The sequence below is a fragment of the Zootoca vivipara genome, chromosome Z1 (genome assembly GCF_965207765.1).
Source record: "Zootoca vivipara chromosome Z1, rZooViv2.hap1.1, whole genome shotgun sequence".
Lineage (NCBI taxonomy): Eukaryota > Metazoa > Chordata > Lepidosauria > Squamata > Lacertidae > Zootoca > Zootoca vivipara.
Window position 1 is genome coordinate 46,340,448 of NC_142583.1, and position 19,434 is coordinate 46,359,881.

General features: G+C 41.6%; 1 protein-coding gene across 7 annotated transcripts in view; it reads right to left on the minus strand.

Moving 5' to 3' along the window:
• Positions 1-19,434, minus strand: part of AFG2A (AAA ATPase AFG2A) — a 161,343-nt gene that overhangs the window by 35,029 nt on the left and 106,880 nt on the right. For all 7 annotated transcript variants that reach the window (XR_015947767.1, XR_015947766.1, XR_015947768.1 and 4 more), the window contains exon 15: positions 3,349-3,513. Coding sequence is in view for 4 of the 7 variants with exons in the window: in XM_088660359.1 (XP_088516485.1) it covers positions 3,349-3,513 (165 nt within the window). In the remaining 3 variants the exon portion in view is untranslated. The remainder of the gene's footprint in view (positions 1-3,348; positions 3,514-19,434) is intronic.

Sequence of the window (19,434 nt, forward strand, 5' to 3'; positions counted from 1 at the left end):
ATGCATGCACAAAAATATTTGGTTACTCGGGACTTCTGGACCCTGAACCTTGTGATTAAGCAAAGAACTACCCAACATAATACTGTATCATTAACACTACTTCAAATCTCATTTGCAAGAATCTTTAGAAATTCTGAAGGCTGAAAGTAAGCTTAAAACTTCTGTTCATTGGCATAAGAACTATTACTTCATTTCAATTGCTGTTTCTGTGGACTGATGAAAGGGAGAGGAATGTAAAAATTAAACACTATAAGGTGATTTATGCTTTCTACCTTTTCATTAGCTCATCATCTTCTCTAACTCTTGTTCCTTCAGTGGAAAGAAAAGGGGAACATTTGTGCTCAATATCCTGCTGCAGACTTGTTACATCAAAAGGCATGCAATCAGAAATGTTCATCGCAAAGTTGATCAGAATAGAAGAAAAAGGTTTCTCTCCCAAATGAAACTAGAGATTACAGGTAGCAAGGAAACTAATAACAAACACACTATGAGATACAGCTACCAGTGCTCCTTTATTTGGAGGACTGAGGGTGGAATTGCCTCTGCCTCTCACTTCTATGGCAAGTTATTTCTTGTACATGGGCTTTCTTGTCTAAGCTATGCAGCTATTACTTTTAAAAACTACTTTCAAAGCTAGTCAACGAGAAATCTAAACATGAGGCACAACTAGGATTTTCTTCTTTTTCTGGGATAGATGGCAGTCTGCTTTGGAAACTACGGTGTGTTTCCTCACAATCTTTTCAGAAGAAAGCAACCTAAGTACAATATTGGACAGACTGTTTATTTCGGATGTCAGTTTATTGGTTGTTGTTGTTGTTTTTTATAAAAAAAAACCTGTTAAGCAAACAAATTCATTTCCAGCAAGTTCATGCTAATTTAATATATAATTCTTTTTTTAAAAAACCACAATCACCTCTTTACTAATTCCATAATATTTTATAATTCTGGAAAACTGCTTTCACTGAGCAAAATCTGGTAACTATTTCAGATAAATATTGACTGATTATACTCTCTTACTTACATGGATGTATCTATGGAAGATGTTGTTTGTTGTTATATGGAAAATGAAAACCAGTAAGGTGCGTTAAAAAATAATAATTCAGCACTACGTGAATAGTAAAGTATTTGCACTGCTTACAGCCCTGATAACTGGGGTTGCAATAATTCTGCTTTTTGCTATAAGCGGTTGCCATAAATCAAGTATCCTGAAGTTATCAACTAAAGTGATTCCTTTTTGGTGTAAAATGTAAAATGGTAAGGCAGGGAACTAGAGATATAATGAGATAACGCTTGTTAATGAAACAATGGTCTGAAAAGCTCCTCTAAAAGGCTCTAAGAAATGGCTATTGTGGTTTTCATATAAACATACACACACATATAAATGTAGTGTTATATATAAATTTAGTGAGACAATTTCTGGGTGTTAGTTGCAGTTCTATTGGCCTCTACCACCAATTCTGAACAACAAATGGTAAGGTCAATCAGTACATATATACCATATGTAGACACATTATATATAGATCTACACACTCACTGTGATTACCAGATAAAGCCCTCTTGGTTGTGCTTTGTCCTGTGAATATTCATATTATGACCCCCTGATGACAGGCTTTCTTTGTGGTGGCCCCCTTATGGAATGGTCTCTCCTGGATAGCTGGCAGGTGCCAAATAGTACAGATATTATATTTGCTAGTAAAAAAAAACCTATCTGTTCACTCTGTCCTTCCTGGATCTTTTATATGTTATAGTCATTTTTATTGTTCATTACATAAGGCAGGTGTAAATCTTTATACTCTAATGATGTTTAATGTGTTTTAGTGGATTATATTATTTTTATATTATCTTGGTGACACCTGGTTTAAAGATGGATTTTACAATTTAAATAAAGAAATATGAAATCACTACAACGAGTAGGGATTTAATAATGGTAACTCATCCGTTACTGCTGCACTGGTCAACTTTTCATTTTGTACATCATTGTAATCCAACAGACAGCTGTTCTCTCAGAGCACATCTACATATGACTGTCTCATGTTCTCAATTCAGTGGACAACCAGAAATATACAAAGCAGTTCTTGATAATACACATACCACAAGTGGGGTGCCACAGGGTTCTGTCCTGGGCCTGTTGTTGTTCAACGTCTTTATAAACAACTTGGATTAAGGAATTGAGGGGATGCTCATCAAATTTGCAGATGACACCAAACTGGGAGGGGTAGCCAAGTGTTTTCTTGATTAGGTCAAAATTATTATCTACTTGCATGACAGAAATTAACATGAAACTCATGTGGCGCTGTGGGTTAAACAACAGAGTCTAGGGCTTGCCAATCAGAAGGTCAGCGGTTCGAATCCCTGCGACGGGGTGAGCTCCATTGCTCGGTCCCAGCTCCTGCCAACCTAGCAGTTCGAAAGCATGTCAAAGTGCAAGTAGATAATTAAGTACCGCTACAGTGGGAAGGTAAACGGCGTTTCCGTGTGCTGCTCTGGTTCACCAGAAGCGGCTTTGTCATGCTGGCCACATGACCTGGAAGCTGTACGCCGGCTCCCTTGGCCAATAACGTGAGATGAGCGCTGCAACCCCAAAGTCAGTCACGACTGGACCTAATGGTCAGGGGTCCCTTTACCTTTACCATGTAGAAATCATCATTTGCTATGGGCCTTGATCTTTCAGCGCAAATCACAGCATGCACACATTATTTATGTAATCTGCACACAGGTTTCACATTAAGTGCTACACAGAAATGCTTTCACTATAGTTTTTGGTTCTTGTTTTTTAAATGTGTGAAGAATTTCCACAAGTGTACCTAGGGTCCTTGTACCACTGGCAAGGAGCTGTATTGGCACTGTCACCCCAGAAAAAATCACTTTGCCGCAATAGCCACATTAGAAATTACTATTTTATGTGACCCAACTACTCAAAGTGTCTGCAATGCAGACAAGGTGAAGAGGAACGGCAAAAGAATTTGCATGTCTTTGTGCCACAGTGGAAGATTGCTTCCCGTCCCGCATTTGATCTCGCCCTGATAGCGGTGGCACAATACCACACACATACTGTATACATCCTACATGCCATAGTCTGATAGGTGATTTTTGCATGCCATTACCCCCCCCCCCCCGGCCACCAGTTCCACCAACTACTAGGTATGCTTCTGATATGGATTAGAAAGACAGATCTGACCAACGGACTGCACGGCCTTGACAGCAATTTGTTCCTCAATGTGTAAAATGCCATTTCACTTATGATGTTATGAGGAGGAACACAAACAAGATGGTAAAATACAAATACAGGAAATCAAACATACCGTATAGTAATAATTATTAGGATTTCACACTTTCATATGTTCTTACCTCTGCTCCTGAATACTTCTGTGTTTGTTGGACAAGCTCATCCATGTGGACCTCCTCAGACACAGGCATGGCGGAAAACTGGATTTTAAATATTTCTTTACGAGTGGCTGCATCAGGCAAAGGCACGTATATGATTCTGTCAATTCGACCAGGTCGCATCAAAGCCTAAGGTGATTAAAAAAATCAGTTTCTTGGATCAGAAGGAAGCTGACAAAGAAAATGACTTACAGAATTATTTTCCTCTGATTAATTGTTACAGCAGCTTTTTGACATAGGAATTAAATTTCCATCGCAAAAGTTACATAAGATATAATGCGCAAGTGGCCACTGAGTTTCTGAAATGTGTAACAGGAAGGTGATTTGCACAGCGGCTTTCTAATAGGCATACTGAGAGCAAAACAGACACCTCATCTTTGTGTGCCTTTTCTAATATTTGCATCAGGTAAGTAAAACAGGAGGAAGTAGTAAGTGTAACACCTAACACAGGGTTCCTGCTAAAAAATGCAGCCCATGCCACATTCTCCACAACATATAGGCCAAATTATTTGTTTGTTTGTTAAAAATTATCTGAGCCAGTTTTCAGAGGTAAAGAAAAATGTAAACAAACAAGAATTTAACTGCATACAGTAAAAAACAATAAAGAATAAAATACTACCATAAGTAAAAACAAAAGAGGCAATCAAAATACCGAAGAGACTACCTACTGATCAACCTTAAAACTTGCCTAGGTAAATAAATGAGTTTTGACATGGTGTCACCACAAGGTGAACATCACTGACCCTACTTAACATTACTGACTGCTGCTAGCTGGAAGTGCACAAAGCATGATGGATGTTTCCCATGCAGTGACTTCTTACGAACACCAATCCTCATTGAACCAAGACCTAGTACTAATGAACTCCCAGTGACACAAGAGTTGCTGCGACACTGTTCCTTCCTTGGAAACCCCAGACAGGTGATGCTCACACAAGGAGGAATTGCCGCACCATCATATCCAGCATTCTTGTGTTCACAGGATACAACCCTGTTGCGGTAGCTCTCTTGTTGCTGTAATGAAATTAATAGGGGGCCTTAGGTCACACACACACCATGTATTTAAAGTACTCTTATGCCACTCTTAAAACAGTCATGGCTTCCCATGCTGAAAGTTGATAGGAGATCCCTCCCAAAACTACTATTCCATGCACCATTAACCAACTACAGCTCCCAGGTTGTTGTTTTTTGTGGGGGGAGCCAAGACTCTTGTAAGAGTAGTACAAGTGTGGTTTAAAGGTATGGTTTGAATATGGCCTTAGTTGTCAAAAGGATTGCAGCTTATGGGCCATCATGTATTGGACAATGCACATCGGACAATGCGCACAAAGCGAATGCGGCAGAGTCCAGTACGCATGATATCCTTTTAACTATGTTCAACCTTGTGGAATTGGCCCCATGGTGATGGCACAATTGGGTGTGGGTAGAATTCCAGTTGTCTGAATCCTTCCTTATTAGACTTTATAAATACAAAAAATACATTTTAATTTGCTGATAAACATTGCCATCTTGTTAAAAAACAAACAAACAACCCCACATCCACAACAGCTTGCATGCAAATTCAGAATTTTAAACACATTTTCAGCTGGATATGTTTAAGGCACAGCACGTAACCCAAGTTGTTTTTTATGTTATAGTTCTCCCTTGGGCAGTGTAGTTTGAGTTCCAGTTGACTAGAGATATTGCACGGTTGTCCTGGGCTCTCAGCCAATAAGACTTTTCCCAGCCTGATCATGTCAGTGAAAGTCACGCTGAAAAATAGTAGGAAGAAGCTTTCCTTCCTGCACAGCATTGATCAAGTTAACACCCTTCCTAGAGTTTCTTTAAAAAGACTATTGTGAGTACTCTGGGGTGGAAAAAATGTATTGTGCATGCTAAGAGATGTCCTGTTATTTTTAAAAGAAAAGCGCATATATTCTCAGCTAAGGAAACTATACAGTAAGTTCAGTGCAGCCGCCCAAAGGATCATCAGAGTGTTTCCTTAAAGTCTCAACAAGCTAGGAGATATAACTGCCAGCTCATTGTTCAGTCAAGTCACATTTATATCAGGATGCCGCTTTGGAATTTTTAACATTTTGGCACCTTTCCAGTATCCCTTTAGGTGCACGCAGTAGGCATGCATGCTTTTTTTAAAGCAGCAGCAGCAGCAATTCAGCATGGCTTATGGCAAAGGCTATTACACCCTCCTGCTTCATTCTCTTAGGATTTCTGAATATAATTGTGGGGGGGGCAGGTTTGTGTGTGCGCATTTTGTTTTGCATAGCATCTAAACTTGAAGGATTGGGGGGAGGGTCACTGAATAGCTTTTATTTTCCTTTTCAGGGGGAAAATTGTTATCTTTCCTTTTCCAAATACTTACAAAAGGATGTGGCAAGAAGCAGCAGTGCCCACTGAGTAGAAATCAGGGTGAGCCACAGTAGGTGGAGCCTGATCTAATGAGAGGCAGAGCCAACTAATTCTAGTCTTCTCCCCAAGACTTGTTAAGGTTGGGGCAGTGCCTCCCCCCCCCCCAATGGATAAGCCTCTATTGGAAGAGAAGGGAAGAGACAGAGCATTCCAATTCCAAATCCAGTACAGTAAAGATACTAACTGGAATAAAAAGAAAATCCACCTTGAAGGCTTTGTTGATAGAGTAACAGGCACCGAAAAGACAAGAGAGATAAATGGCACCCGTCTTAAATCTAATGGGAGGGAGCTCCAATGATACTGCCACACCCTGATGCTGACATAGTGCAGAACAGACCTCTTGATAAAATGTTATCTACAGGATTCCCTCTCCTTTAGAAGGCAGTGATCAATTGGGTATATAAGGGATGAGATAAAAGTATCTTTTATACTGAGCAGTAGAAAATAAGAAAACATATTTTTGGCCTTCCAACTACCGGTATGTTCCAGATTTAGAAGCTAGTTTATTTTCTTCCAGAGAACCCAATAGGAATAGCTGAGAACTGAGTTGGCTCCTTTTTTTTTTAATCCCATTTTTTCATCTGCTTAAGAGCCAAACACCACACCGTGTTGGGGTTCCACAGTTAATATATTAAATGCAATTTTGATATGCTAATTAACAAGTGCTAATTTTGACCAGGGCCATGATGTGATTGGCGGGTGTGTGAGAGCTTTTTGCTCCCATCATGATTACTTTACTTCAGTTCCCCACTCAGCTGCTATTAGGCACAGAGAGGAAGATGCAAGAGCTGTAGCGCATCTGTCCTGCATGCAGAAGGTTTCAAGTTCAATTCCCAGCATGTCTAGGTAGAGTTGAGAGCATCCCGTTTCTGAAACTCTGGAGAAGCTGCTGCCAGTCAGTGTGGATAAGTATGAGCTCGATCTACCAGTGCTCTGACTCTGTATAAGGCAGCTTCCTGTGTTTCTAACCCAGCTATGTCTTTCGCTTCACAGCTGATAGCAGCTCCAGAATGTGTATGCGATTCACAATCTCTCTCTCTCTCTCTCTCTCTCTCTGTGTGTGTGTGTGATTCAGATCAGGGCCATGGCATGGGAAGAACTGCCCTCATCATATACCCCTGGGGTGGCTTTTACGTTGCAAATCCCAAACAAGTAGTTTGTATGATGAGAATGTTAGGCGATTATGACCAATAGAGAAATGTTGGGAACTGACTATTTTAGACAGAGACAGGAATAGAATTATTTTAAAGAATCAGGCTGTACAACATTTCTGTCATGTCAGCCTTGCTCAAGACCTGAAGCATTGTGCAAACTGACAAGAAAAGACTTGATGTGTTTGACAGCAGGTGTTCAGGAAGAATCTGCAGTATCAAGTGGCAGTAAGGCACAGTCAACAAAGCAGAAACATTTTACATGGCTATTACCCAAAAGTATTAATAAAAGGTTGGGGGGGGGAGAAAAACAGGTGACTTGATGTTCCTAGCAAGATTCGACAACTCAGGAGGAGTGGATATTTATCTGAAAGGAGTCCAAGGAGGGCAGATTGATGAGATCAATGTAAACAAATAAACACATCAATTAGCAAAGAGTAAACAAGGGTCTGTTGTCTTTGTCCATGGAGTTTTCTTGGCAAAATACTGGAGTGGTTTGCCAGTTCCTTCTCCAGGACAGTTCCTTCTCCAATGACAAACCTAGACAGCATCTTAAAAAGCAGGGACATCACCTTGCCGACAAAGGTTCGTACTGTATAGTTAAAGCTATGGTTTTCCCAGTAGTGATGTATGGAAGTGAGAGCTGGAGCATAAAGAAGGCTGATCACCGAAGAATTGATGCTTTTGAATTATGGTGCTGGAGGAGACTCTTGAGAGTCCCATGGACTGCAAGAAGATTAAACCTATCCATTCTGAAGGAAATCAGCCCTGAGTGCTCCCTGGAAGGACAGATCGTGAAGCTGAGGTTCCAATACTTTGGCCACCTCATGAGAAGAGAAGACTCCCTGGAAAAGACCCTGATGCTGGGAAAGATTGAGGGCACAAGGAGAAGGGGACGACAGAGGACAAGATGGTTGGACAGTGTTCTCGAAGCGACCAACATGAGTTTGACCAAACTGTGGGAGGCAGTTGAAGACAGGAGTGCCTGGCGTGCTCTGGTCCATGGGGTCACAAAGAGTCGGACACAACTAAACGACTAAACAACAAACAAGGGTCTATGCTGGATTTATGTGCATCCAATAGTTAAATGTGATTTGTTAATACTGTATTATATTGCAAAGCAGGTTATCACAGTGGACCAGAAGAGTAAGGGTCACAAATCATGCATTTAGGAAAGGTTTCCAAGAGCTGGGTTGAAAGAAATAAACAGAGCTGGGGAAGAGACAACAGAGTGCTATTTAAAACCTTAATGAAATTTGTCTGCAATCCTATGCACAGCTACCTAGGAGTAAGCCCTACTGAAAACAGAAGACTTATAGATATGTCTAGGATTGTGACGTTATGTTAATGGTGTGCTACTGCTGCCTCTCCTCTCCTGTAGAGTTATTTTGAAGGAGGAATAGTGAAGCACCTCTAACATAAAATAATGGATGAGTGAGGACTTATTATTTACTGATCTGGTATTAAGCAACAGCACACACAGGCTGGTGAAGCACAGCAGTCGGGCAACAATGAACACAGCCATGGGAAGGGTGAGAGCAAGAAAGAAGGTACACATATCAAGGCACATATTAGACCAGGGGTAGGAACCTAAGGCCCATGGGCCTCACACGCTGCCCTAAACGGGCACAGCACGGCACGGGGACTCGTTCTGCGGCACCAGAAATTGCATCTGTGCATATGCAGACACTGAAAATCGCATCTGTGCAGACGCAGAAAATCGCGGGTGCACGCGCTCACACACATGCACACACCGGCCCACAGAGGGATCTCTGCTGTAGTGAACCAGCCCAGGCGAGGTGAACCTTGCTGACAACTGTACAGTGGTACCTCGACGTACGAACGACTCAACAACCGAATTTTTCGACTTACGAATGGGGGTAATGGCTGCACGCTTACGAATGTCTCGACATCCGGAAAAAACTGCGGCCGTTTTAGATAGGGATTTTTCAACTTACCGATTTTTAGATAGGATTTTTTTCAACTTACGAATTTTTCCGTTTTCAATGCATTCCCATGGGAAATCGCGTTTCCAATGGCGTTTTTCGACTTACGAATTTTTCAACTTATGAAGGTGCCTTCGGAATGGATTAAATTCGTAAGTCGAGGCACCACTGTATTAGACAGATGACTTCTTCTTTTGCCCTTTCAGTGCCTGTTGAAGACATTCCTCTTTCAAAGAGCTGTTCTAAGTGGAGATTTTTTAAATACTATTGAGTATCTGTACTGGATTTGAACTGATTATGTATGTGTATTTTGCTGTTGTTTTAAATTGTGTGTTTGTGTGCGTAATTGTTTCAACTGTCTTTACAGACTCAAATGTTTTAACAATGCAACCATTCTATGTATTGTAAATGTGTATTATAAATTGCTTTGGGACGGGACAGCTCATAGGAAGAAATTAATAAATCATATAAATAATAACATTCAAACAGAGGTGGTGGTGATGTCACTGAATCAACATGGCAAACTGGGAGCTTTCCTCCAAGCTCTGCAAAAAACCTTTTGAAATGGCCTGAAAATGATGACGAAACCTGCCACAAGATTTAATACTGATTTGTTATAACCCAGAGCACTCAAGGTGCAAAGAAAATAGATATTATCAACTACTCAAACATTAATTTAGTGGACAGGGCCTGGCAGCCCAATGTGACTCTAACAACCTGATAATGGCACCAAAACTCCCTAGGTTGTGGAAAGAAGATCTGGTGCTTTTCAAATGTATTTTTGAACAATTTAAGGAGGAAATGTCTGCTGACGCTCCATCCATTAAAAGAAAAGGTAGAAAGCATGAAGGATTCCATTATAGACACACACTAATGTTTCCTTTTTGAGTCAGCTTAGGGTAGCCACCCCAACCTTAAGCCCCAGATGTTGTTTGACTACAACTGAAATCACCCTTTGAAGAGTCGATTTAACTAGAACAGGGCAGTTTTAATCATTTTAAGATAATACCAAGTGTGGAACAGTTTTCATAATTTAAAAAAATAATATTTTAATAGTGAATTTTATGTGTTTTATTTATTCATAAAATATGCTGCTTAATACAACGAAATCCAAGTTTACATAAAAATATTCAATCAACTTGAATTGAATGTTGAAAACAACATTAAATAAAGCTGACTAAAAACAAGATAAAAACAAAACACAACTATAAATCACACACAAAAAAACCTGAACAGTGCACAAAACAAGTCCAAGTAATCTTAAATGTTTTAATAAAACATTTAAAGGTCACTGCAGTCTCCATCTCACAAATTACCCAACAAAGGGGATTCCAGATTGTGGGTTCTATTACCAAGAAGGCCTACTTCCATGTTGTCACCAAGTGTTGATCAAATGGCCGTGGAATGATTGGCAGAGTCTCCTCGTAAGTTCGTAAAGATCAGCTTGGTCTGTACCAGTGGGGGGGGGGGTGTCGTTTGTATTTAGCGTGTTTTTAAAAACTTGCATTAGTTATTGTACCGTATTATTTCAGAAAACATCTGAAGCCAGCCCTGTTCAGAAGTTTTAATGTCTGACTTTTTTATTTTTTATATTTTGCTGGAAGCTGCTTAGAGTGGCTGGGGAAACCCAGCCAGATGGGTGGGGTATAAACATAAACATAACAGTAGTAATTCCACTAGTGCAACCCCCACCCATTGCCCCATTCCTAGCATAGCAGAACAGCAAAATAAAATAGACACCTTGAACCAGCAGAAGTGTTGCATACTGTTGTGCACTGGTATACTGGTATCCATGTGTGCTATTGCCTGCTCAGCACCAATAGCCTGCACAATAATCTTTCCTTCTTACAGTAACATAGTTACACCCTGAGTACAGGTAACTCACAACCTACATGCATTTAACTTGTCCATGTTCAGCTTTATGTGCTTGGCTAAATAAATAAATAAATAAATAAATAAATAAATAAATAAATAAATAAATAAATAAATGGGTGTGTGTAGAAAGGGGGTGGGTAAAAACCACATTGGCACCCACCCACCATTGAACCCAATGTGTTTTGACTATTCGTGATTTTGGCTTTAGACGCAATCCCCATAATCTCCAGAACATAAACCCAGAATAATTTGAGAGTCGCCTGTATAGTAATGATGCAATCCTTTATCCATGTATTTGAGAGTAACTTGATTACTCTCAAATAAATGTGGCGCTGTGGGTTAAACCACTGAGCCTAGTGCTTGCTGATCAGAAGGTCGGCGGTTCAAATCCCTGTGACGGGGTGAGCTCCCATTGCTCGGTCCCAGCTCCTGCCAACCTAGCAGTTCAAAAGCACGTCAAAAATGCAAGTAAATAGGAACCGCTACAGCGGGAAGGTAAAGGGCGTTTCCTTCTGCTGTTCTGGCTCGCCAGAAGTGGTTTTGTCATGCTGGCCACATGACCTGGAAGCTATACGCCGGCTCCCTCGGCCAATAATGCGAGATGAGCGCGCAAACCCAGAGTCGGTCACGACTGGACCTAATGGTCAGGGGTCCCTTTACCTTTACCTTTAACTCCATTAAACTTCATTAGACTTACTTCTGAGAACATCTAAATAGGATTTCAATGTAAATTTCACTTCCTAGCCCTTGACTGCAGTTGTTGGCCAGGTAACGAATCTATCCCTGATTTCTAGAAGAATTATTTTCAGTAAAGTTAAAATTAGCTGAAAGGGGGCCAGGGGAGGACTCTATTAACAGGTAATGCCCTTTAAAAAATTGTACATTTACATATGAGAGTCCTCTGGTCTCCCAGAAAAGAACCGCTAAGCCTCAGCAATGCTTTATTATTATTATTATTTTAAAAAGCAACTTTTGAGGTGGGGGTTTAAAAGAACCCCTTTAAGAAAAGATAACAATTATATGTAATGAAACCTGGAACCAGACTCTTCTGGCAATTAATCACCCAGGAGCCGTTGCAATCCTGCAGGCTGTTTCTGACAGGTTCCGAGTTCTTTACAGGAATCACCAGGGATAAGATGTGCCTGGGCTGGCTTCTGACAGCGACTGCTCATATATAAAGTGCTCAAATTTTAATAATAGGGGAAAAGATACACAGACACGCAATATGCATATGTGTGTGTGCATGATCATGCACGAAACATGTTATCCAAAATCCAGAACAACTGTTTAACTCATATTGGGCAAGATTTAATTTTTTTAAAAGAAATCTTTTCTTAGCAAAATACAGCTCTCCATCACTTAACAAAGATACTTCCTGTTTTCAAGCAGTTTGGAAGGCATGACTTCCAACCCAAATACTTAGTTTGGCAAGCTCTTACTGTGTTGATAGATGCTTTTATAACCGCTTCATTCCACCTGAAGTTTCAGTACAAAAGCAGAGTCCTTCCACACACCCACTTTCTCCTTCTTGGGGTGGGGCAAGGGGAAAGAAGGAAATTGAAGGAATATTATCACAGCAGTGCAATAATAGCAGTTACCTTAACACCAGCAATATGTGGACATGTGCCTTCACAAAATGACACATTTGAAAGAGAAAAATGACATTATTTGCAAGGAAAGAATGAACAGCAGATTCCAGAGCAAATACAAGTATTCAAAGCAGAACTTGTGCACAAGCCAATGACTTTAGACTTGTAAATTAAGATGAGTTCACTGCATACAAACCAGTCTCATGCTCAAACACTGCTAGAACACAGGACTGTCTCCTCAAAGAAGCAGAAAACATCTTTAATTAACCCTTCTCTTTTCACAAATCATTTTCTAATAAACACAGACACAGTCAGAAAGAAGCACCCTTCTTTCACTGATCATCTGCATCTCTCTGTTTTCCCCCAATCTGAAATCAATGGGTTTGTGCCAGTAAATGAAGATGGGAATCAAAATGTGGTTTTAAAATCCCAGCTATAAACATATGACTAACTCATGTAAGTTTAAAAAACAAAACAGACAGCAGCCATTCTTGGCAATCCACTTGACTTGCTTTGTTTGGCTTCCCTTGTTCTCATTCTCTTTCCCCACAACAAAGGAAGGAGAAAATATGTGATTCCTGCTTTTCTGAAGGAAAACAGAGTAACCTTAGCTGAAGAACACAAAGAAGAGGAGGAAATACCAAGCAGATTACAGGGAAAGGCAGGTGATTTACAAGACGGAATAGCACTACAGGACAGAACCAAAATATGCAGAGAACTGTAAAGGTAAAGGACCCCTGACAGTTAAGTCCAGTCGCAAATGACTCTGGGGTTATGACGCTCATCTCACTTTACAGGCTGAGGGAGCTGGTGTTCGTCTGCATGTGGCCAGCATGACTAAGCCGCTTCTGGTGAAACCAGAGCAGTGCACGGAAACGCCGTTTACCTTCCTATTTATCTACTTGCACTTTGACGTGCTTTTGAACTGCTAGGTTAGCAGGAGCTGGGACCGAACAACAGGAGCTCACCCCGTCACAGGGATTCGAACCGCCGACCTTCCAATCGGCAAGCCCACTGTTTACACCACAGCGCCCCCTGCGCCCCATGCAGAGAACTGTAGAAGGGGACCAACATTTGGAGTCTCACTACAGTGTGTCATCCAGGAGAATTAGCCATCACTTGGTTACTGTTTACTCCTTGTACAGATTGGTAAAGGGGCAACCCCAAGTTCCTCTACTCCTGGTCTTCAAAAACAGTACTTTAGTTATGTCCTAACTCAGGCACCCCCAAACTGCGGCCCTCCAGATGTTTTGGCCTACAACTCCCATGATCCCTAGCTAACAGTACCAGTGGTCGGGGAAGATGGGAATTGTAGTCCAAAACATCTGGAGGGCCGAAGTTTGGGGATGCCTGTCCTAACTAGATACATCCATCAAAAGGGTGAACATTCAGGGGTTTGGCCCTAAAGTGGCTGTGGGAGAAAGGGAGCCCAATAAATTGGCATAGACACAGCCAATGCATGCTTGGACTACACATTGCTGTGTTGTTGGACTACAACTTCCCTTATCCTTGATCACGCTACTTTAGGATAGGAATTGTAATCCAAAAACATCTGGAGTCAACCATACGTTGCCTATCTCTGCATACACTCTTAAATCAAACTCCTTTAATGTTCAGCGCCCAGACTAAATTCCAGAGAGACTTAATTTCCGCGATCCAACACATACATAACACACCACAGGGATTATTAATAAATGTGCTTGTACCTAGGCAATCAGGGAACTCCTATCACATCTCCAAATGACTTGAAGTGGCACGTTTTTACAAGTCAAAAGGGCCACTACTTGGGGGTAGCTAAGTATAAAAAAAGACCCAGTTCTAACACTCATTTTCATTCTGTAAAGTAATTCTTCTGGGAATGGTACAAACACAGGAGCTGCATGTCAACTGTTCCCTTAATCGCTGATTGATTCCAACAATGCTTTGCATGAGAATTGTCAATAAAACTACCTTGTGAATCAACCATAAGGTACACAGGGATAACATCATTTATAACTCGAAAGCCAAACATAGGGATGGCAACTGGCAGCCTTGAGACAAAGCTGTCCCCCAAAGGGGGTTAGTCACTTGGACTCACAGTTGTTCAACACAAAAGTGAAAGTAGAGCAACTTTGGTGGAATCTTGTCTACCACTTTTTACCTGCTTGTAAAAGGGGCTCTCTGACAAAGCTGGACACTTACAGAAGTCCCAACAAGTGTGTAAAACAGACACCGTTATCAGATTCCTGAAATACTTTTGGACAGGTGAGAATAAAAATGCTTTTAAATAGCAACTTCATCTCTTTCAGAGTATGGTTTTAGTTACAGGTAGGTAGCCGTGTTGGTCTGAGTCGAAACAAAATAAAAAAATTCCTTCAGTAGCACCTTAAAGACCAACTAAGTTTTTATTTTGGTATGAGCTTTCGTGTGCATGCACACTTCGTCAGATACCTATGTATGGTTTGTGAAGGACAAACACTTTCCAAATGGAAGCCTTGAACGTTACTGATGTCCAGTCCAGACAGTACATTTTTTGTTCATGAGAACATTCTCACTGTCCCTGGGTATGGACTCCCATGGACAAATGTGATGAATAGACACAACAATCAGAGACAAAGTCAGCAAGTTTTTCTATTTTTTTTAAAAAACATACTTTTTATTAATTTTACAGAATACAGCAAGTTTTTCTAGTTGCCAGGATCAGAGTGGTTACAGCTGATCACTCTGTTCACATATCTATGCTTGTCTACATTAGTTGAGTTTTTTGGGACAATGAGAACTGTTTGCAGGGGCAAAAAGTGTACTGTGAAAGCCCTGAGATTTCTTCCAAGTCTCAATTATTTTCAAAGGCTATTTTGCACATGTGGGGAAATATTATTACTCCAGGAAAAATGTGACTTAAAAATGTAGTTTGTATACATTGACTCCATTGACATTATAAGTTTTACAAATTAAAAGTATTAATAACATAGGTCATCAAGACCTAAAATAAATGGAAGAGGAAGGAAATCAATTCCCGCAGAAACAATTACTACTAGATCAGTGCTACCAAAGTTCTTCCCACAATAGCAATACATCTGCAGAACAGAAACCTCCCGATTCTGATATCTGCTCTCAGCACAGCTGTGTGCAATTCTGCATAACAGCTCAAGAATTTCACAATTCAGCTGGTTTCATAATTTTTGCAAGATTTACTATCCCACTTGACAGCCATGGGATTCTCTGCGAGTAGAGAAATTCCCAAGACAAAAACATTGGCACAAACACCCAAATGCTGCATTTTGTCCTGCTCGCCTTCCTCCCTGCGCATACCAACTCCCTGTGCACAATTCCAGCCTGTCATTGGCCACACAGTACGTCATATTTTATTTCAAAGGTGGAAGTCTTGGTGACATCAATTCAATCATATACTCAGGCCAAGCGGAACTGCTGACACTACAGCTGTGCATAATTATGGGGTTCTGCCTTGCAAATAAATCTGGACTTTGCTTATTGTCCTTACTCTGTTTGGCAAAAGAGAAAAATTAGATCTAAACATGCATAGCACTGTGCAACATGCCTACACCTTTAGGGTTCCCCTATTTTCAAAATTATTTGAACTGCTTCAAAAGAGATGACAAATTTTTAATTGCATGGTCCAGAAGAAAAGAAAAACAACTCGCTCCATGTGAAAGAGTTGGTTAGCATATGGTAATTATTCACAGCATTCCCCTTACACACACACTGTTCACTAACACCACAACCTTGTTTCATCTGCAGCTGTGGAATCTCATTTTCATTTTCTTTTTTTTCTTTTCCTAAAGAGAACTCTTCCCTCCACTTCATAAGCCATAAATCTGTTGAAACAGACCACTTGGGAAAAATCTGCATTCCAGACAAAAGGGAAAGAGGTATGATTGGAAAAGGGATTGGTGAGCGTATTTACAGCTCGCTCTGTAGGGCTATTAACCAAATCTTTAATGGCAATCACAAAACATACTATAAAACAAAGTTAACACCACTATTCCAAGTATATGCCTACTATGCAACCGTATATTTTATCCTGCACAAGGAGAGAAGCATGAGAAATCATACACTACACAAAATATAAAGTATGCAACTTATAACCATTAAAATCAATGAGTGTTTTAGGGTAGACTCCAAGCAGGATGTGGCTTGCATCCAAATTGTAACAAAGTCATTGTTATGATACTAGGCACTTTGTAACTTCCATCCACAAAGACCAGAGCACTTCCAAAAGCATCAATTATACCTCCTCTAAATAGCTGCACTTTTTTATGCAGACGGAGATGTAAGATGGCTTAAAATGTGATCCTAAGCAGCATATAAGCAGTTCGACTGAAATCAATAGGACAGTCAGTGACATAATGACTATGATCCAAAAAGCATGTTGCATGCTACAGAAAGGCTTCTGCTAATGGCCACTGCTGATAAAGTGATCCAGACTACTGTGTGCTTCTCTGGCTCACAACCAATGCCTTTAGGATCAGGGCAGTAGTAATGATGTACTTGAGAATTTACACTGTGTAATGGCTTCAGGCTGAATACATTCAAGATGAAAATTTGTTTTGATACAGGGTGGCTCGTTGTTGTTGTTGTTAATAGCATTATCATTGTTATTATCAAATAGCTTTTACAATAACTGACTTTTTATAAGGGTCTAAAAATATGTCTCTTATTAACATTCAAATCAATATACACCAACACTTAGGAGATTATTATCCACTTCCATTTCTTTCAGTTATACAACCTGATCTGACGAAGTGGCAACAAAATGTTTATAGTAGCTACAAACTGTAATAAAGGCAGACTACATTTTAATAACATTTGTCCCATTTTTGTTTTTGCTCTAATTTTGACTGGCAATAAAAATATGCAAAACATAGTCTTCTGCCACTTCCTAACTTCTAAAATTAACAAAAAGTACAATATTAAGGTGATGTTGTTGTTTTTTTTAAAAAAAGAGAGTTAGCATAATTCATTTCTGGAATTGTTTCCCAAATTTATAGTTTACTTCATTAAATTTCAATAAAACAGGTTTAAGAGATAATAAATACTGCAAAAGCATTTAATCTCTAAGCATGAATTTAAACAATACCTGTGGCCCCACATACTCTTAATGTGAAGTAACTTAAAAGCAAATCCCCAGGAATTATTGTCAAACAATGGCATGATTATCAAAGCAAATCATTTTACATTAATTGCAAGTTGTAGAAGGCAAAACACATGCAATTTATTCTGCCCTTCTTCCAAAACAGTTTTCATTCAGGAATGCCAAATAAATGGACTTAAAACACGGCACGTGGCTATACAATTACATAGGCTCTTTACAGGTGCCAAGTACAGTACAGTATGTTGAATCACACCTATACTGAAATCCCCAAAGGCTCCTGTCTTGAAGGAATTAACTGGTCTGTTAATCTAAAGAAAATCTTTTACATGAATCCAGGAGCTGCATTAAAAAACAACAACTGTAGGAGTATAAATCATGGAATTTAAAATCAGTATTATTTTTAATACTACCTTTTCATTTCAATTCCAAAAGCATATGCAGACATTCAAAATAAAGGCGAGGAAGAAATTTCAAATCTTTGACCAAACAAGATGTGATAGCAGAACTGCCAAAATCATGTCAAAAGGGAGAACACAGTTACACATGAAGTTAGACCACTGGTCTATTAGCACATAATTTTTTACAGCAAACCTCCTGACCTAGTGCACTCCAGATATTTTGAGCAACTTCCACCAACTGTAGCCTGCATGACTGGATTGTGGGAGCTGTCAAGGATTATGAGAGATGTAACCCAAAACATCAGGACATCAGGACACCAGTTTAGGAGTCCTCCAGTTTAGGAGTTTACACTGCCTGTAACTTTCTAGGGCTTCACACAAGGAGTCTTTCCTATTTCAATGTTAGGGACTGAAACTGTCTTGTACAAACTGCTAAGCAGACCCACCCTACAAAAGCAACTACAGTATCCCAAAGACACAGATGTTGAACTACTACCGTGTTTCCCCCTTTTTAAGACACCGTCTTATAACTTTTTCCCCTCAAAAAACCACATGGTGTCTTATTTTCAGGGGATGTCTTAGTTTTATTATGTTTTTATGGTACCTATGGTTCCGGGCAGTGGGGCGGCAGGCCTCCTCGGCATGGCCAGGAAGAGGCCAGGCCGCTGGCTCGGCGCTCCGCCCGGTGATGCCTTTGTCGTGGTTTTTTTAATCCCACCCCACCCCCTGCCAACCGCTCCGAGGTTCCTGCTGCTTTATTTGGGGGGGGGGCGTGTTTCGCGAAATAAACGCATGAGGATGAGGAGGGCTGAGGGATCCCGCCCGGCCTTAGGCAGGCCACCCGCGCGCCTTCCACCCACCGCATGAGGCCGGCCTCCGGGGAATGCGGGGCCCGGGCAAGGCAGCACCGAGAGCCCCCACGGCCGCCGGGAGACATGACGCAGCCGCCGCCCGCGCAGCCATCACCCTCGCCGCCGCGTCCCTTTCATGCCTCTTGCTCAAAGCGAGGCGCGGCGTTCACTGCGCTTGGAAGGAGCCGGGTGCCCATGGATCATGCAGCAAGGGCCCTCCCGACTCCTTCCCAGGCGCCCCTTTCTCCTCCTCCTTGCCGGTTCCGGGCGGTGGGGTGGCAGGCAGGAAGAGGCCAGGCTGCTGCGGCGCTCTGAGTGTTCGGCGCTCTGCAAGGCGCTGCTGGGCGCTCCGAGCGCTCGGCGCGGCAGAGCGCTCCGCTCTGCAGCCGCCGGTACCGGGCGCTGGGGAGGCAGGCCTCCTCGCCGGGTGCTCCGACGGCGCAGAAGGGGCCAGCAGTGCTCCCGCCGCTGCCTGTTGCCCTGGTGGCGCAACACCGCTCTGCCTTGGGCCATGCAGCCCACGACGCTCCGGCGGCGCGGAAGGGGCCAGCAGCGCTCCCGCCCGTCACTCCAGCCGTGCAGAAGCGCCCGCGGGCCTCCCGCCGCCGCTCAGCCTTGGGCCATGCAGCCCCCAGGGTCGAGCAGCGGCCTCGCCTCCGCCTGGCCCAGCAGCAGCAGCAACAGCAACAGCAGCGGGAGGACAAGGACAGCGCTGCTGCTGGGTCCCGCTGCCTCAAGGCGAGCG